Here is a 17,499-nt window from a genome sequence, read left to right as displayed (position 1 = left end):
ACTGTCAACACTCCCTCCTCAAAAAACAACAACTCTTGACCCCATTGTCCTTGCAAACTATCATCCTCATTGGAGCCCAGGCCATCATTTAATGAATAAAAGTGCATTGCATTCCCCTCTAAGCCATGTTGCAGTAAGTCAGAAAATTCATAACATGTGCAATGCATCAAATGAAGTATCAATTCGGCACGAATGCAAAGATCAGCTCAGGATTGAATAGGATATCAAAAGTTCAATTTTGTTCAGCTTGAGACAATGAATAGGGAACGAGATGGAATGGTGTTGTTTTAACTGTTAAGAACCCCACTGATGTTACCTCCAAGTGTCTCAAACACCCAAATGATAAATTGATACACTAGTTCTTCGTGGTATATATTTGTTTGGAATAATGTGGGGAATAATGTACATCAAGTGAGGAACCAGACCAGTTGCTGTGTAAACAATTAATAAAGAATATTTAATTCAAGTATTCAAGTAAAAGGAACAAAACCACAACCAAAAAGACTAATATACACTACGACACTCAAGTACATTCAAGTATGTTAATAACTAAACATACCGTTTTATCTGGTTATTTCTTGTCCCCAAAACATACCCACGTTCCCGAGATAGTCCTTTTCCCAAGCAATTTTAATAATTCTATAGGTCAAATCCAGCAAATAGTTACCACATAATACCGTTTAGTTGACCAAGTCCGGGAAACGTCTCATCCTGGTTCAGCGTAGGCATGAAACTGCATCGTTTAGAGGGGACTATCTGCAATCTGCCGTGGCTCTAAATGTTAGATGGAACAGGCCTCCCTGGTTTGGATCATAGATGGAATTAGCCTGTCTGATCGTTGGGTGGAGAACAAGCCTGCTTCCCCAAGTGACGTACTAGCAGTTATAGTGTTCAATCTCTTTGATATCCCACCCTGTGGATTCAGCTGTCTACATCCCTCAAATTCCTTGCCTTGAGAAGTTATCATTCGCAGTTTGGTGGGAGTGCAAAATTCAGGAAGTTATTCTAAATCTAAATAAAACACAAGTTCAACCCAGAGTATTGCATTCAATTCTGGGCACCATGCTTAAGGAATAATATGAAGATTTTGGAGAGGCTATCAGTTGACTGGACAGGTGGTTCATGATGCAGCGTGAGGCCAACAGCGTGGCTTCAATTCCCGTGAGGTTATTCATGGTGGCGTTGCCTTCTCAATCTTGCTCCTCACCCGAGGTGTGGTGATCCTCAGGTTAAATCACCACCAGTCAGCTCTCCCCGTCAAAGGGGAAAGTAGCCTATGGTCATCTGGGACTATGACAACTTTACTAGTTGAAATTCAAGAGAATGGCTCTAGGGATGAGGAATTACAGCTGCAGAAGCTGGAGTTTTCTCCTTGGAGCAGGGAAGGTGAGGAGAAGATTTGATAGATGTATTTATAAGCATGAATAGATAGATAGAGAAAATAAAGATAAATCATTTCTGGAAACTGGAGGGTCGAGAACTAAAGGGCATAAGTTAAAGGTGACCAACAAATGAACAGAGGCGATAGGAGGAAAACCTCTTGATTGCAATGAATGATTGGAATGTTCTGCCTGTCAAGGTGGTGGAAATATGTTCAATATAAGTTTTCACAAGGTAATTGGAAAGGTATTTGCAAGGAGAAAAAATTTGCAGGCAAAAGTTGACAATGGTTAAATCTTACAAATGACAGACTGACTATTATTCACGTCCTGAGTCAGAGGCTATGAAATTGTGACTTAGCTATTCAAATGATTTCCAGAAAGACCTTTTAACATAGCATGAAAATTAATAATTTGCTGTGTTTTGATGAATTGATTGTTCAGTCATTGCCATTTAATACATATGTATATTTTAACATATATTCAATTGGCATTGTGTGTAAAGAAATTGAAATTCAAGAACAAATAGAACTGTCAAACTTACTTAAATTCAATAATTTAAAATTGTTACAGAATGTGATCAGTGGGCCTGGAAACAGAGAATGCACCAAGGCCTGTAATTTCTCTCCCTGGTCTTGCCTCTACATAAAATTCTAGCCCATATTCCACCTGTCTACTGAGCATTTTCTTCTCAGATTAGGTGAATCAGTGCTTCACCAATACCTGCCAATGCCTCACTGTATTTAGTCATACCGTGTAAATTGCTGCAGTGGCTCTTCTAGACAGGGATTGCTTTGTCGAAAAAGCTGCTCTTAAATCAAAGAGTCCAATGAATGTAACCAGGGAGACCACTACATACCCTGAATATCTTGAGTTTAGCTCAAAGGTTTAACCACATTTCTGAGTCAAAATTCACAAATGGCCATAAAGTTCAGAAGTGTGTTGCTGCCATCTGCTGGTATAATTGCAGCAGTATTAACAGTATCATAAATAGTTTTGATGTGGAGTGCGGCGTTGGACTGGGGTGAGCACAGTAAGAAGTTTTACAACACCAGGTTAAAGTCCAACTCACTAGCTTTCGGAGAGCTGCTCCTTCCTCAGGTGAATCCTAATTCACCTGAGGAAGGAGCAGCGCTCCGAAAGCTAGTGACATCGAAACAAACCTGTTGGACTTTAACCTGGTGTTGTAAAACTTCTTACTATAAATAGTTTTGTAAGACTTCTTACTGTGCTCACCCCAGTCCAGCGCATCTCCACACCATGGCTACCATCGACACCGCAAACTGTCAGCTCAAAGTGGAGAGGATCTCCAAGAAGATCGCGCATATAGACACTGACATTAAGTTTCTACAAAGATGCAAGAAAGCAGACAAGATCACAAACCCACTCAAGTCGACCTACAACACAGACTACGCTGAGAGACTGCCATCGCACCTCTCTCTTACTCCTCAACCACCTCGTACACCAGCTCTACAGCAGGCGCCGCAACCTGTAAACCAAGATAGAGTCCATATTCTCAACTTGCGCTCAGGACGCAGCAGACCAGCTGCGGAACACAGCCAAACAGATGAGACAACGGTAATACGCCATCTATATGCACACCAAGAACAGGAAGCTTGAGAAACTCGGCATCACCACCAGCAGCAACCAACCCTCCCCCGGTACCACAGTTGAAAACAATGCAGGGAAATCTATTGTCAACTTGTCAGACTATACCCTGCAACCAGACAAAATCAAAGTCCTCAGCAGAGGGCTCAATTTCGACACCACCACCAAAATGGACCCCATCAGTCTCGCGGCAGACACGGAGCAATTCATCAGGTGAGTGAGGCAGAGGCCGACAGCGAACCCAATGAGACAACCAATGAACCGGAACAGCAGACCGAGAGATTTGTGGTACGGCAACCGAAGAGGAAAGAGCCTAACTGGACCCCTCCGGAAGGCCGCTGCCCGAGACTCGACTTGTATGCTCAAGCCATCAGGAGTCGCGACAATGCCAGATTCATCAGTCGCATTCACAAGACAGCCCCGAACGTCACCCAAGCACAACACAACGAGGGCATCTTGAAACCCATCGTACAAGTAACGCCCAACTTCTGTCGTGATACGATGGACTTCTTACAGAAACTCAGCACCCATGGACCAGTTGAACCAGGAACATTCCTCGTCACAATGGACGTCTCGGCATCTACACCAGCATCCCCCATGACGATGGAATTGCTGCAACAGAAGAGCATTGCTATTCGGTAGCATGGTAGCATTGTGGATAGCACAATTGCTTCACAGCTCCAGGGTCCCAGGTTCGATTCCGGCTTGAGTCACTGTCTGTGCGGAGTCTACTATCCTCCCCGTGTGCTTCGGTTTCCTCCGGATGCTCCGGTTTCCTCCCACAGTCCAAAGATGTGCAGGTTAGGTGGATTGGCCATGATAAATTGCCCTTAGTGTCCAAAATTGCCCTTAGTGTTGGGTTACTAGGTTATGGGGATAGGGTGGAGGTGTTGACCTTGGGTAGGGTGCTCTTTCCAAGAGCTGGTGCAGACTCGATGGGCCGAATGGCCTCCTTCTGCACTGCAAATTCTATGATGAAAAACAGCCTCAGTACTCAACACCGACAACTGCCATTCTCCAGGCGCAATTCTGCAACTCATCCGCTTCATTCTGGATCACAACGTCTTCACCTTCGACAACAAGTTCTTCAGCCCGACACACGGAACAGCCATGGGGACCAACTTCGCACCTCAATATGCCAACATTTTCATGCACAAGTTTGAACAAGACCTCCTCACCACACAGGACTTTCAACCAACGTTATACACCAGATACATAGAACATAGAACGTAGAACAGTACAGGCCCTTCAGCCCACGACGTTGTGCCGACCATTTATCCTAATCTAAGATCAACCTACCCTACACCCCTTCAATTTACTGCCGTCCATGCGCCTGTCTAAGAGTCGCTTAAATGTCCCTAATGACTCTGACTCCACCACCTCTGCTGGCAGTGCATTCCACACACCCACCACTCCCGGTGTAAAGAACCTACCTCTGACATCTCCCCTATACCTTCCTCGAATCACCTTAAAGTTATGTCCCCTCGTGACAGCCATTTCCACCCGGCTATCCACTCTATCCATGCCTCCCATCACCTTGTACACCTCTATCAAGTCACATCTCTTCCTTCTTCGCTCCAGTGAGAAAGGCCCTAGTTCCCTCAACCATTCTTCATAAGACATGCCCTCCAGTCCAGGCAACATCCTGGTAAATCTCCTCTGTATCCTCTCCAAAGCATCCACATCCTTCCTATAATGAGGCGACCAGAACTGGACACAATATTCCAAGTGTGGTATAACTAACGTTTTATAAAGCTGCAGCAAAACCTCGCGGCTCTTAAACTCAATCCCCCTGTTAATGAATGCCAACACACCATACTCCTTCTTAACAACGCTATCAACCTGGATGGCAACTTTTAGGGATCTATGTACATGGACCCCAAGATCTCGCTGTTCCTCAACACTTCCAAGAATCCTGCCTTTAACCCTATATTCAGCATTCAAATTCAACCTTCCAAAATTAATCACTTCACATTCATCAAGGTCCATCTGCAACTCTCAGCCCAGCTCCGCATCCTGTCAATGTCCTGTGGTAAACTGCAGCAACCCTCAACACTATCTACAACTCCCCAACCTTCTTGTAATCGACAAATTTACTAACCCACCCTTCCATCCTCATCCAAGTCATTTATAAAAACCAAAAAGAGCACAGGTCCCAGAACAAATCCTTGCAGGACACCACTGGTTACCGACCTCCAGGCGGAATACTCTCCGTCCACTACCACTCGCTGTCTTCTTTCGACCAGCCAATTCTGTATCCAGACAGCCAAATTTCCCTGTATCCCATGCCCCCTAACTTTCTTAATGAGCCTACCATGGGGAACCTTATCAAATGCCTTACTGGAATCCATATACACCACATCCACTGCCCGACCTTCATCAATGTGTCTTGTCACATCCTCAAAGAATTCAATGAGGCTTGTGAGGCATGACCTACCCCTCACAAAGCCATGCTGACTATTTTTAATCAAACTACGTTTTTCTAAATATTCATAAATCCTATGTCTCAGAATCCTTTCCAATATTTTGCTCACCACAGACGTAAGACTGATGGGTCTGTAATTCCCAGGGATGCCCCTATTCCCTTTCTTGAACAGGGAAAAAACATTCGCCTCCCTCCAATCATCCGGTACTACTCCAGTGGAGAGTGAGGACGCAAAGATCATCGCCAACGGCGCAGCAATCTCCTCCCTCGCGTCCCGTAGTAACCTTGGGTAGATCCCGTATGGCCCAGGGGACTTATCTATCCTGATGCTTTTCAAAATTTCCAGCACATCTTCCTTCTTAATATCAACCTGTTTGAGTCTATTAACCTGGTTCACACTGTTCTCATGAGCAACAAGGTCCTTCTCTCATGAATACTGAAGCAAAATATTCATTTAGGGCCTCCCCTATCTCCTCAGACTCGAGGCACAAGTTCCCTCCACTATCCCTGATCGGCCCTACTCTCACTCTGATCATCCTCTTATTTCTCACATAAGTGTAGAATGTCATGGGGTTTTCCCTAAGCCTTCCCGCCAGGGCTTTTTCATGCCCCCTTCTAGCTCGCCTCAGTCCATTTTTGAATTCCTTCCTGGCTCCTTGTAACACTCTAGAGCCATGCAAGATCCTTGCTTCCTCAACCTTACATAAGCTTCCTTCTTCCTCTTGACTAGAAGCACCACTTCTCTTGTCATCCAAGGCTCCTTCACCTTACCATTCCTTCCTCGTCTCAGTGGGACAAAACTATCCAGCACTCGCAGCAAGTGCTCCTTAAACAACCCCCACATTACTGTTGTGCATTTCCCCAAGAACAATTGTTCCCACTTTGTGCTCCTCAGCTCCTGTCTCCATACATCAATGACATTTTTTTCCTTTGGACCCATGCAAGAATCACTGAAACGACTACACGATGACATCAATAAGTTCCATCCCACCATCAGACTCACCATGGACTACTCTCCAGAATCAGTTGCATTCTTGGACACACTCATCTCCATCAAGGACGGTCACCTCAGCAATTTGCTTTACCGCAAACCCACGGATAACCTCACGATGCTCCACTTCTCCAGCTCCCACCCTAAACACATTAAAGAAGCCTTCCCCCATGGACAAGTCCTCCATATACACAGGATCTTCTCAGATGAGGAGGAGAGTAACAGACATCTACAGACACTGAAAGATGCCCTCGTACAAATGGGACATGGCACTCGACTCATTGATCGACAGTTCCAACACGCCACAGTAAAAAACTGCACCGACCTCCTAAGACGACAAACATGGGACACAACCGACAGAGTACCCTTCATCGTCCAGTACTTCCCCGGAGCGGAGAAACTACAACATCTTCTTCGTAGCCCTCAACATGTCATCTATGAAGACGAACATCTTGCCAAGGTCATTCCCACACACCCACTACTTGCCTTCAAACAACCGCGTAACCTCAAACTAACTATTGTTTGCAGCAAACTACCCAGCCTTCAGAACAGCGACCACAAAACCACACAACCCTGCATGGCAATCTCTGCAAGACGTGCCAGATCATCGACATGGGTACCACCATTACACGTGAGAACACCACCCACCAGGTACCCGGTACATACTCGTGCGACTCGGTCAACGTTATCTACCTCATACGCTGCAGGAAAGGATGTCCCGAAGCGTGATATATTGGCGAGACCATGCAGCGGAGAGTGAGGATGCAAAGATCGTGGCCAACGGTGCAGCAATCTCCTCTCTCGCTTCCCGTAGTTATGCATCGTGAGAAGAAATTTTCTTCTCACTCATAAGTAGCCAGATTAATCAACTGCTGTAATTGTTAACTTAAAAAATAACAGAACAGCAAATGATTGATATCCATTGAGGTTCAATAGAGCTTGATCTCAATTGGAGTACTTTGTGCCGCCTTTACGCTTTAACTAGAAATCGCAACTAGTCTGCATTTTCCATGCATAAAACTACAGACAATCCATTTTATTCATTGTGTTCTATTAATTTTAGTCAGAACTGTTTTACTGCTGGAATGTCAACCAGCCTCGAGAAGTACAGTCCAAAATAACAGTATTTTTTGCCACTTTACTGTTCCACAATTTATTCCATACTTCTGCAGGATTTACTGTTTTAATCCACCTTCCATGAACAGGGGTGGGGAAAACTCTTGATTGTATTTGTTCAGCACTTAAAACATTTCAAAACTTTTGTATGTTCCAGCATTTTTACCATTTCAGTGACTGAAAGAAATGTTGCAGTCAGTACCTGGCTGCTGCCACTAGGGTCTCTCAGTAAGCTACACAATGAAGCAAGAATGGGAAATCGCTCTACGGCATTACAGTTAAAAAATAATTCAAGGATCAGCCTTTACAATTACCCTATAGTTTCCAGGGATGAGTACAATCCTGCAGAAAACTATGTTTTATTTTAATTATTAACAACTTAAACTTTAATTTCTGTAAGATTTTATCATGGTCTTATTCAATAACATATCTAGGAATGCCCTTTTATTCACCATGTCCTATGAATGGCTTAAGAATAATTAATACCCGTCAGTGATTACAAAGACAATAATCAGTTGCACTTCTGAGAGTTCTTGAATAAGGCCATTATGAAACCATATCTAGGAGTACCCTTTGAATCAGCATCTTCTATGGGAAGAATAAATATCGATGAATGATCACAAAGGCAGCAATCTATGTCATCACAAATCATGACCACACATCCAAACCAATTATAACCATTATCGTGAAACCTCAAAATCTCTCACATTTAAAATGAGTGACAGAGAGGGGAATGTCCGTGTATACGGATGCATGTACTTTTTCCACTCTCCCCTCTTTGCTGGTGTAGGGGATACGGAGCAAGAAAGTCAAATTGTTCTCACAAACCTTTCTGTGGACAGTTCAAGAGTAGTAGTGGCCTGGGAACAAGTTGCCCTCCTGCCTACATCATGGCAGTGTTGGTGTAAAGCTTAAGGAAGGCAGAGGGGAATTAAAGAGGGAGTATCAAACTGAAACCACAAAAACTAAGTTATTTGCCTGACAACTTGCAAGTCATAATCCATGGTATGTGACAGAAATAAAGCACATTGACAATTATAATGGTGGCTAATCTACAGGACGAAAAATGAAATGTGTGCATGATTTTTTGGGGGGAATAAATTTAGACTATCCAATTCATTTTTTCCAATTAAGGGGCAATTTAGCGTGGCCAATCCACCTACCCTGCGCATCTTTTGGGTTGTGGGGGCAAAACCCATGCAAACACGGGGAGAATGTGCAAACTCCACACGGACAGTGACCCAGAGTCAGGATCGAACCTGGGACCTTGGCGCCATGAGGCAGCTGTGCTAACCACTGCATCACCGTGCTGCCCTCCTGTGGGCATGACTTAATGGCCGTGTTGCACTTAAGCGAGAGCGTGATGAGGCCGGTAAATCAGGGGAAGAAGTCAAAATCGAGAACAACGCTGGACGGCGATCTGTTTGCGATCTTATCTGCCCGCTCCAGTTGCCGAAATCGGGATCCCACCTTAGCATGGCGAGAAACCAATAATCACCACTTAAGCTCAATCTCCATACAATTATGGGAGCGACCCCCTATCTAACGGCCTCCTGTGATCTAATTGTCTCCTCAGCAAGTGGCCATGTGGGCGCTGATTAGTACTCCTTTTTATAAATGTGAAGCTGGGGGAAGGGGATCCAAGGAGGTGAGTAGCCATCTTCATTCCCAGGCAATGAGCTTGGAGACACTGGGGCTGCTGCCCCTGGGCGAGGGGGGGAGCCTTTGGAGGACCACTCTCATTTGCAGTCCTGGGGATGGGTGGTCTCAGCGCCCCAGGTCAGCCATGCCAACCCCTGGATCATGTGGTCCCGTTCTGGGGGTAACCCAAGCCCACCTGCCCCACCAAACACCTACTGACCGCGAAGGCCCCTGGCCATGTGGCTGAAGGCTATTGCTAATTGGGAATTGGCAATCGTAGGTAAGTGAGCACTTCACACGGACTTCCAGTGACAGGGATATGCTGAGCTGTCGCACATCAGATGACTCTCCTCCATACAAAACAAATAAGCACTTTTGGGCAAATTTAGCCCGCAAAATCGAACTTAAACATCCCCATACTCTTAACATTAGCATGGACGACAAAAATGCCAGAAAGTAGCAGCTCAAGAGGCTGCAGGGATACCAGGAATTGCAGCAAGGGACCCACAAGGCGAGGGGTCCCCGACCTCCCCCGAGAGAGGGAGACCGGCAACCCAGAAAACAACCCCCACCAGCCCGCCAGGCGATGGACGAAAGACGTTCCGAACCAAGGAACTAAATGCAATAAAGGATGGCATCAAGATCGAGATAAACTCTACAGTCAAGGTGCCAGTGGCAGAGGCGCTAGCTGCCATGCAGACAGCACGGAAAGAGACTGGAAGCCAAGGGGAGCACAATAAGGTACCCAACCATCTACATGGCCCAAATGCTGGGCAATCTAGTTGGAAGGGACAGCTTCCCTAAACCTGCGGAGATCGACTGGGCTCACAGAGCACTCCGACCAAAGCCCATGGCCGGGAGTTGCCCAGGGTGATAATAGCCAAGCTGCACAAGTGCCAGGACCAAGAAAACATCTTTCGCTGGGCTCGATAGATGAAGGTGTGCAATTGGGAGGGACAGAAGAGTGTATCAGGACATTGGGGCGGCCTGGCAATGCGCAGGGACGAATCTAACCATGCAAAGTCGGCCCTGTACAAGAACAAGGTCAGATTGGAGATGTTATTCCCAGCGAGGCTTTGGGTAACATACCAGTGCAAAGAACAATATTTTACTGTCCCAGCAGAGACGGACGTGTTCGTCCATAAGAAAGGTCTGGGCAGGCAGCAAGAGAGGCAGCGGTGAGGAAGGGACGGAAAAAGCGAAAGGAAGAAATGGACTGCGTGGCACTGTCAGCGGGTCACTGCTAGGGGCAGGGGAGTTATAATAACCTGCTGTGAGCTGAGCACCAGCGCTCCTCATTCAATGCCATAGTCTGACCCCGCTTGTGTGCTGAGTGCTCGCTCACACCCATTACCTGCACGGGGTGTGCCGGGCGAGGGGGAGGCATCCAGGACCTCTATGTCCGGGAAGATGGGACATGGGATTGGTGCTCGGCCCGCATTGCAGAACAAAGTGCCAGGGGTGTCACATTGGCCTTGGTCAGCCATTTTTATTATTCTACAAACGGGTCCCAAACTGCCCCAATCCCCCGATGATGTCGCCCCCCCCCCCCACCAAGATCCTCTGCCACCAGCTCCTCATTCCACCCCCCCCCCCCCCCGCCCCCCCCCCCCCAGCCCTCTCAGTGATAATCAACTTGTTTAGCCTTCCGTGCTCTACCGTGCGACCCCAGGATGCATATCAGGGATGGAGGGAGCCAGCTGCCTGTGTGTCCCATGGCCTTCGCCCTGTTGTGGGTGCTGACTCCAAGACACGCCACTGTCAGTGGGGTGGGTATCGAGGAAGCGGGTGAATGCCGTTGTCCCTCTGTAGGGTGGCTCTGGGTTGGCACCCAGCTCATCCTCCCCCCCGGTCCGTTCCTAGCGACTGAGACTTGCTCTGGAGGGCCTCAGCAATGTCCACCTGACACCGGAACATGCCCCACAGCGCCTCATCAAGATCCTCCTGGTACTAGGTCACATCCCCTCAGCGACTGGGACAGGCTCTTGAGGTGCTTAGCCATGGCAGTCACTAACTGAGCCACGCCTTGGACACCTCCACTTGGGGGCTGACATCGTACATGAAGCTCTCCACTGCAGACACAACTCGAGCAGAGTTGGCCTCAGTGCCACGCATTGCCAGTGGTATCGCCTGCGCCTGTAGTCTCTCGGACTCCTCCAAACGGCTATGGACCTGCTGAAGGGTCCCTGACATCCCCCTCTGAAACTCACGGCCGCACCGCACTAGCGTCTGCATCAGCTCTGGGTAAATTTGATCTGGAGGCTCAGCATCTGACTGGGACCCAGCGGTTTCCTGGGATCCAGCAGACCTCCGACTGCTGTCTCGCCTGGTCGTTCCTGCCTCCACCTGATGTGCATCAGCAACTGTGCCCCAGAAGTCGGTCCACTACTGTTGCCAACGCAGGTGTGCATCTCTGCGCTGGTGGAGGTTGGGGGCATCCCTGGAGCTCTAGTGGGGGGGGGGGGGGGGGGGGGGGGGGGGGGGGCTGGATGCATCGGATGGAGATCCTGCAGGCGAATGGACATGTGGTCAGTGGGAGGGATGAGTCAGTCTGTATGGCATTAATAATGCACGTGTGACATGTCATCTGGGTGGAGGCCGGTGGATCCTCATCTCTACGCCATATGCCAGCCTCTACATTGATTACAGATCCGTCCTCGGCTACCTCTGCGACCTTCTGGGCCCATTCCTCGTTGGGTGCCAACTCATACGTGCGGTCCGGCAGAGGTTGTTCATCTTCTTACGGCACCAGGTGCCGGTGCTCCTGGTCATACTCCCTGGCTGACAGTCGCTGACAGTTCCTTCCAGGCACCACTGGCTGCCCTGTGGCAGACCCTCCGAGGCCCTCGGGGGAAACAAGACATCCTATCTGGCCACGATTCCGTCCAGTAATCTGCCCAGGTCGGCATCCCCGAATTGTAGGGCTGGTCTTCTCGGCGGCCATGGCTAGGAGCTGTGTGGGTTTGCTGTGCAGGACTGGTTTAACTGATGCTCTCCATCGTTAGGGAACGCTGGCGAGTGCGGTCCCAGCGAATCAGCTGGCGGGACCATCATTTGCGGCGTAAAGCATGTGGGGCCTCATCAAGTGGACCAATTAACGTTTTATAGCGGTGACTGCCTCACCGGGCCGAGTGTCGGGAAGCTCGCGACAGTTCCCGCTCGCTACCGCTTAACGGTTTTGGTTAAATCGTGTCCATGTATTCCTTTAGACAATTGTCATCCTTTTTGTCGCCTTCGGATTCATTTCATTGTTCACCTTGAATTAGCTACAACATGTTGCATAAAACTTGAGAATACAATCGCAATTTAACAGACCTAGAATTTTGCCATTTATGCAATAGGTACCACAACCCGTCAAAAGCCAATTTCCAATTAATGCAGCTTTTCACTTCCCCATGTAAACATTTATTTTTGAAGTAATAATCTGATGGATCAGTTAATCAAAATAACTCTACCTTCCTACCCTGTAGGAATCATCTTTCTTGTCAAATGCAAACTCTTTACCTCTACCCCCCCTCCCCCCCAACCAATGCATTTCAGGCTTGACATGATGCTGAACTCTTCTTCCACCGCCTTAGTCTACGTGCTCTCTTCTTCGGGCAGGAGGAGTCCTCCCCGCCATTTAACAGATCCTTTTATCCGCCTCCAGCATTCTCCCTCCACCTGGACCCCTCCCTCCAGCCGCTTACCTGCTCTTGATCTTTTCATTCAGAATTGCAGGCATGACATCGACCGACTCAATTTGTCTGCTCTTCTCACCCACTCTAATCTGTCACCTTCTGAACTGGCTACACTCCATGCTCCCAGGTCCAATCCTGGCTTTGACATCAAACCAGCCGACAAGGGTGGGGCTGTTGTTGTCTGGTGTACTGACCTCGACCTCACAGAGACTGAACGCCAACTCTCAAAGACACTTCCTCCTACCTCCCCCTGGACCATGACTCCACCTCAGAGCAGCAAATCATTGTTTCCAGGACTGTCACTGACCTCATCTCCTCTGGAGACCTTCCCTCCACAGCTTCCAACCCTAGACAGCACGCTTCTACCTTCGCCCAAAAATCCACAAACAACACTGTCCTGATATTCCATCGTACCAGCCTGTTCCTGCCCCAGCGAACTCACTTCTTCCTATCTTGACTCCATACTCTCTCCTCTTCTGTGGCTATGGGTGCCCACATGGGTTACACTTTTGTGGAACATTCATTGTTCCAGTCCTATTGCAGCCCCATTCCAGAAATCTTTTATCGGTACATCGATGACTGTTTCGGTGCTGCTTCATGTTCCCATCTGGACCTGGAAAAATGTATTGATTTAGCTTCCAATTTCCACCCGTCTATCACTTTCACATGGTCCATCACCGACACTTCCCTTCCCTGATCTTTCTATTTCAATTTCTGGGGATAAACTGTCCACGAATATCCATTATAAACCCACCAGCTCCCACAGCTACCTCAACAACAGCTCTTCACAGCCCACATCCTGTAAGGACTCCATCCCATTGTCCCAGGTTCCTACTCCGCCGTTGCATCTGTTCTAATGATGCCACTCTCAAAAATGGCGCTGCTGACAGGTCTTCATTATTCCTTAATTGTGGTTCTCACCCACTGTGGTCAACAGGACTCTCAACCGTGTCCAACCGATCTCCCGCACCTCTTCCCTCACCATCTCCCTTCCCTCCCAGAACCAGGATCGGATCTCCCCTGTCCTCACTTTTTACCCCACCAGCCTCCACATTCAAAGAATCATCCTCTGCCAGTTCCGCCAACTCCAGCATGATTCCACCATCAAGCATATCTTTCCTTCACTCCCACTGTCAACATTTCGCAGAGACTGTTCCCTCCGGGACACCCTGGTCCACTCCTCCATCACTCCCAACACCTCACCCTCTTCCCATGGCATCTTCCCATGCAATCACAGACCGTGTAACACCTGCCCCTTTACCTCCTCCCTGTTCACCATCCCAGGGCCTAAACAGTCTTTTCAAGTGGGGCAGTGCTTCACATGCACCTCCTTCAATCTGGTCTATTGCATTTGCTGTCCCCAATGCAGTCGACTCTACATTGGAGAGACTAAACGCAGACTCGGTGACCACTTTGCAGAACACCTTCGACCCGTCCGCAAGCAGGACCTCTTGTTGCTTGCCATTTCAACTCACCATCGTTCTCTCACGTCCACATGTCCATCTTTGCCCTGCTGCAATGTTACAGTGAAGCCCAGCACAAACTGGAGGAGCAGCACCTCATCTTCCGATTCGGCACGTTACAGCCTTCCAGAGTTAATATTGAGTTCAACGCATTCAGACTGTGAACTCTCTCCTCCACCTTATTTCCATCCATTTATTTTCATTTCTCCCATTCATACGTTTTTCCCTCACTATTGTCCCCCTTCCCCCCACCCCACTCAGGCCATCTGTTTCTGGTTGCCCTTTGGTACACTGCTCACGCTATTCACATTCTTATGTGCCACTAACAGCACCCTTCTCAGCCCTAATCACCCCAATTCACATTCTTTTTGTCCTTCTGGCCACAACATCTTTGTTAATCTCCACCTATCCCTGGGCCCCTTACCAACACACACGCTCACAAGCACACCAGTATAAATCTGACCCGGTTTCCAGTTCTCTCTAGCTTTGACAAAAAGTCATCCAGACTCGAAACGTTAGCTCCCTTTTCTCTCCACAGATGCCGTCAGACCTGCTGTGATTGTCCAGTATTTTATACTTTTGTTTTGGATTCCAGTATCCCAAGTAATTTGCGTTTAACTTCTTGAAATGTGTTGGCCCTCAAGAACATTTAAGAGTCTGCAATGAGGAGTTCATCATGAAACAAATGATGATGTTCATCAGAATTTTATTTCATATTTTTTATTTCAATCTCTAAATTTAAATGAATGCCATTGCAAAACATAATGCAGACTGTGTGTAGACCTACCATTGAAGTAATAGATCTTGCATCATCTTCATAGGCTAGTACTGGAGGTGGTTCCTTCCCATCATTCTCTTTGACCTTTTGGTCCAACAGATCTTTCTGTGCAGAGAGTTTAGCCTCAGTACATTTCATCTGCTGTACACTCTGTCTCAGTTCCTCCAATGCCTGCTTCTGGCTCAGCAGTAACACAATGCTGGTGGAAAGAAATTTTGAACAGATGCATTACATTTTCACCACCTTCATAGTAAAAATACCACAAACCAAGTAAAACAACTCTGCACAAATTGTTTTAAGTATTGATGTCATTGCTCAAAAGAAAAACTCAAGTCACTGCTAAAGCCTGAACAAAGAAAGTCATGAAGATGCTCTGGAAATTTCAATTACGTGGAGAAATAGAGCAGCTGGGGCTATTTTCTGTGGAGCAGAGAGGAAAAGGGGAGAACAGTAGAGTACTCAAAATCATAAAAGACTTGACAATGTAAATAAGGAAGAACTGTTTCCAGTGACAGAAGGGTCAGTAATCAGAGTATACAGGTTTGGGTAATTGGTAAAAGAACCAGAGGTAAAATTATTTATTTTTATGGAGCACTGGTTATGACCATTCAGAATGCACTGCTTGAAAATGAATTGACGTCCCCAACCTTTCAAAATTGAATTGGATAAATAGTTGAAGGAGAAACAATGCAGAGCTTTGAGCAAGGGCCAGGGGAATGGAGCTAATTGGGTAACCCTTTCAAAGAGCTGCCATGAGTACATTGAGTTGACTGGTCTCTTGACTGGAAGATGAGGTGCTGTTCTTCCAGTTTGTGCTGGTTTAGCTAAGGGGCTGGTTTAGCATAGTGGGCTAAACAGCTGGCTTGTAATGCAGAACAATGCCAGCAGCGCGGGTTCAATTCCCGTACCAGCCTCCCCGAGCAGGCGCCGGAATGTGGTGACGAGTAACTTTTCACAGTAACTTCATTGAAGCCTACTTGTGACAATAAGCGATTATTAATATTATTCTATGCTGTATGATGATACGTTGCTGCAAGATTGGGGTTTCAGGGAAAGTCAAATTTTTCAAAGAATCATAGAATTTACCGTGCAGAAAGAGGCCATTTGGCCCATCAAGTCTGCACTGGCCCTTGGAAAGAGCACCCTACTTAAGCTCACATCTCCATCCTATCCTTTTAACCTCACCGAACCTTTTTGGCTGCCAAGGGGCAATTTAGCAGGGCCAATCCAACTAACCTGCACATCTTTGAACTTTTGAAATTTATGCTGGCTACGAGCATGAATGAAGAGAACCGAATTCTGTTGGGTCATGAGTAAATTTCAGTTCAGTATAGTTAAGCTTTTGAAAGATGCTCAAAAACAAGAGTATAAAATACACTCAAACAGCAGCGAGATGTATGGGTTGGCATCTGCGTCCTTTTCTAGAAAGTCTGAGGGAGACACCTCGTTCGAAATCCTGGAAACTAGTCATTTGTCTGGCCTCTAGGAACTACAGAATGTCTGGGAACTACTGAATGAAATTGTATTTAGAATTTCATTTCATTCACGATTTCAAAATTGCTGCTATAAATGATCTGGAACAGAAGAGAAGTTGGAAACAATCAAAAAGAAAGATGTAAAGAAACAGTGGGCAAAACAAACAAAAGAGCAAGCAAAAGAAAGGATGATGGGTAGAAACAGAGGGATGAATGAGCTATTTTCACATCCTCAGCATATCCAAATGTGCTTCACAGCAAATAAATCACTTTCCAAACGTACTCCCTGTTGCAGTGAAATATGACAAGCTGATTTGCACTTACAAAATTCCAGATAGAGCAATGAGGTAATGACCAAGTGTTGACCAGGAGGTCAGAAGAATTTCCTGCTCTTTTTTGAGTAGTGGTATGGGATCTTTATGTCTAATCGAAAGGGTACACAAGACTCAGTACAGTATCTTGTACAAAATATGACAGTTTTGCTTGTACTGCACTTCAGTTTCAGCCTGTAATTTATGCTCATGTATCTGTGGAGTGGGGGCCAAAACCCACAATCTTCTGACTCAAAAGCAAGAGTCTTACCCAAGGTCATAAAATGTCACAATTACGTTTTCTGATGACAGTTTCAGAACTAAGCATAAAAATGGCCAAACATAGATCAAACAGCATGACAGTACGTTGTAATTGTGTGCTGCCCAATCATGCCAAAATAACAATGCCAAACTAGCTACGTCCTCTACAGTTTGCTACCTTCAGAGAATTTCTTCTGCTTATCTAGCGATTGATCTCCACGGTTCAGAGGTTGGCAGATCTGCAGGAATCCATATACCTTACTGATGATTGGAACACAAATAAAAGCAGAGTAGAATCCCTAATATCAGAGGACTCCGGTGTGAAATCCCTAAACTCCAGGAGTTTTTAAATCATTAAAAAATTGCAGTAA

At 46.7% G+C, this 17,499-nt stretch overlaps 1 protein-coding gene across 2 annotated transcripts in view; it reads right to left on the bottom strand.

Annotated features, from left to right (window-relative positions):
* fer (fer (fps/fes related) tyrosine kinase) overlaps positions 1–17,499 on the bottom strand; it is a 414,420-nt gene that overhangs the window by 187,374 nt on the left and 209,547 nt on the right. For both annotated transcript variants that reach the window (XM_072516399.1, XM_072516400.1), the window contains exon 9: positions 15,091–15,280. In XM_072516399.1, the coding sequence (XP_072372500.1) occupies positions 15,091–15,280 (190 nt within the window). The remainder of the gene's footprint in view (positions 1–15,090; positions 15,281–17,499) is intronic.

Source organism: Scyliorhinus torazame, chromosome 9 (assembly GCF_047496885.1).
Source record: "Scyliorhinus torazame isolate Kashiwa2021f chromosome 9, sScyTor2.1, whole genome shotgun sequence".
Taxonomy (NCBI): Eukaryota; Metazoa; Chordata; class Chondrichthyes; order Carcharhiniformes; family Scyliorhinidae; genus Scyliorhinus; species Scyliorhinus torazame.
Note: the sequence above shows the minus strand (reverse complement) of the source record. Positions and strands in the feature narration are given on the sequence as shown.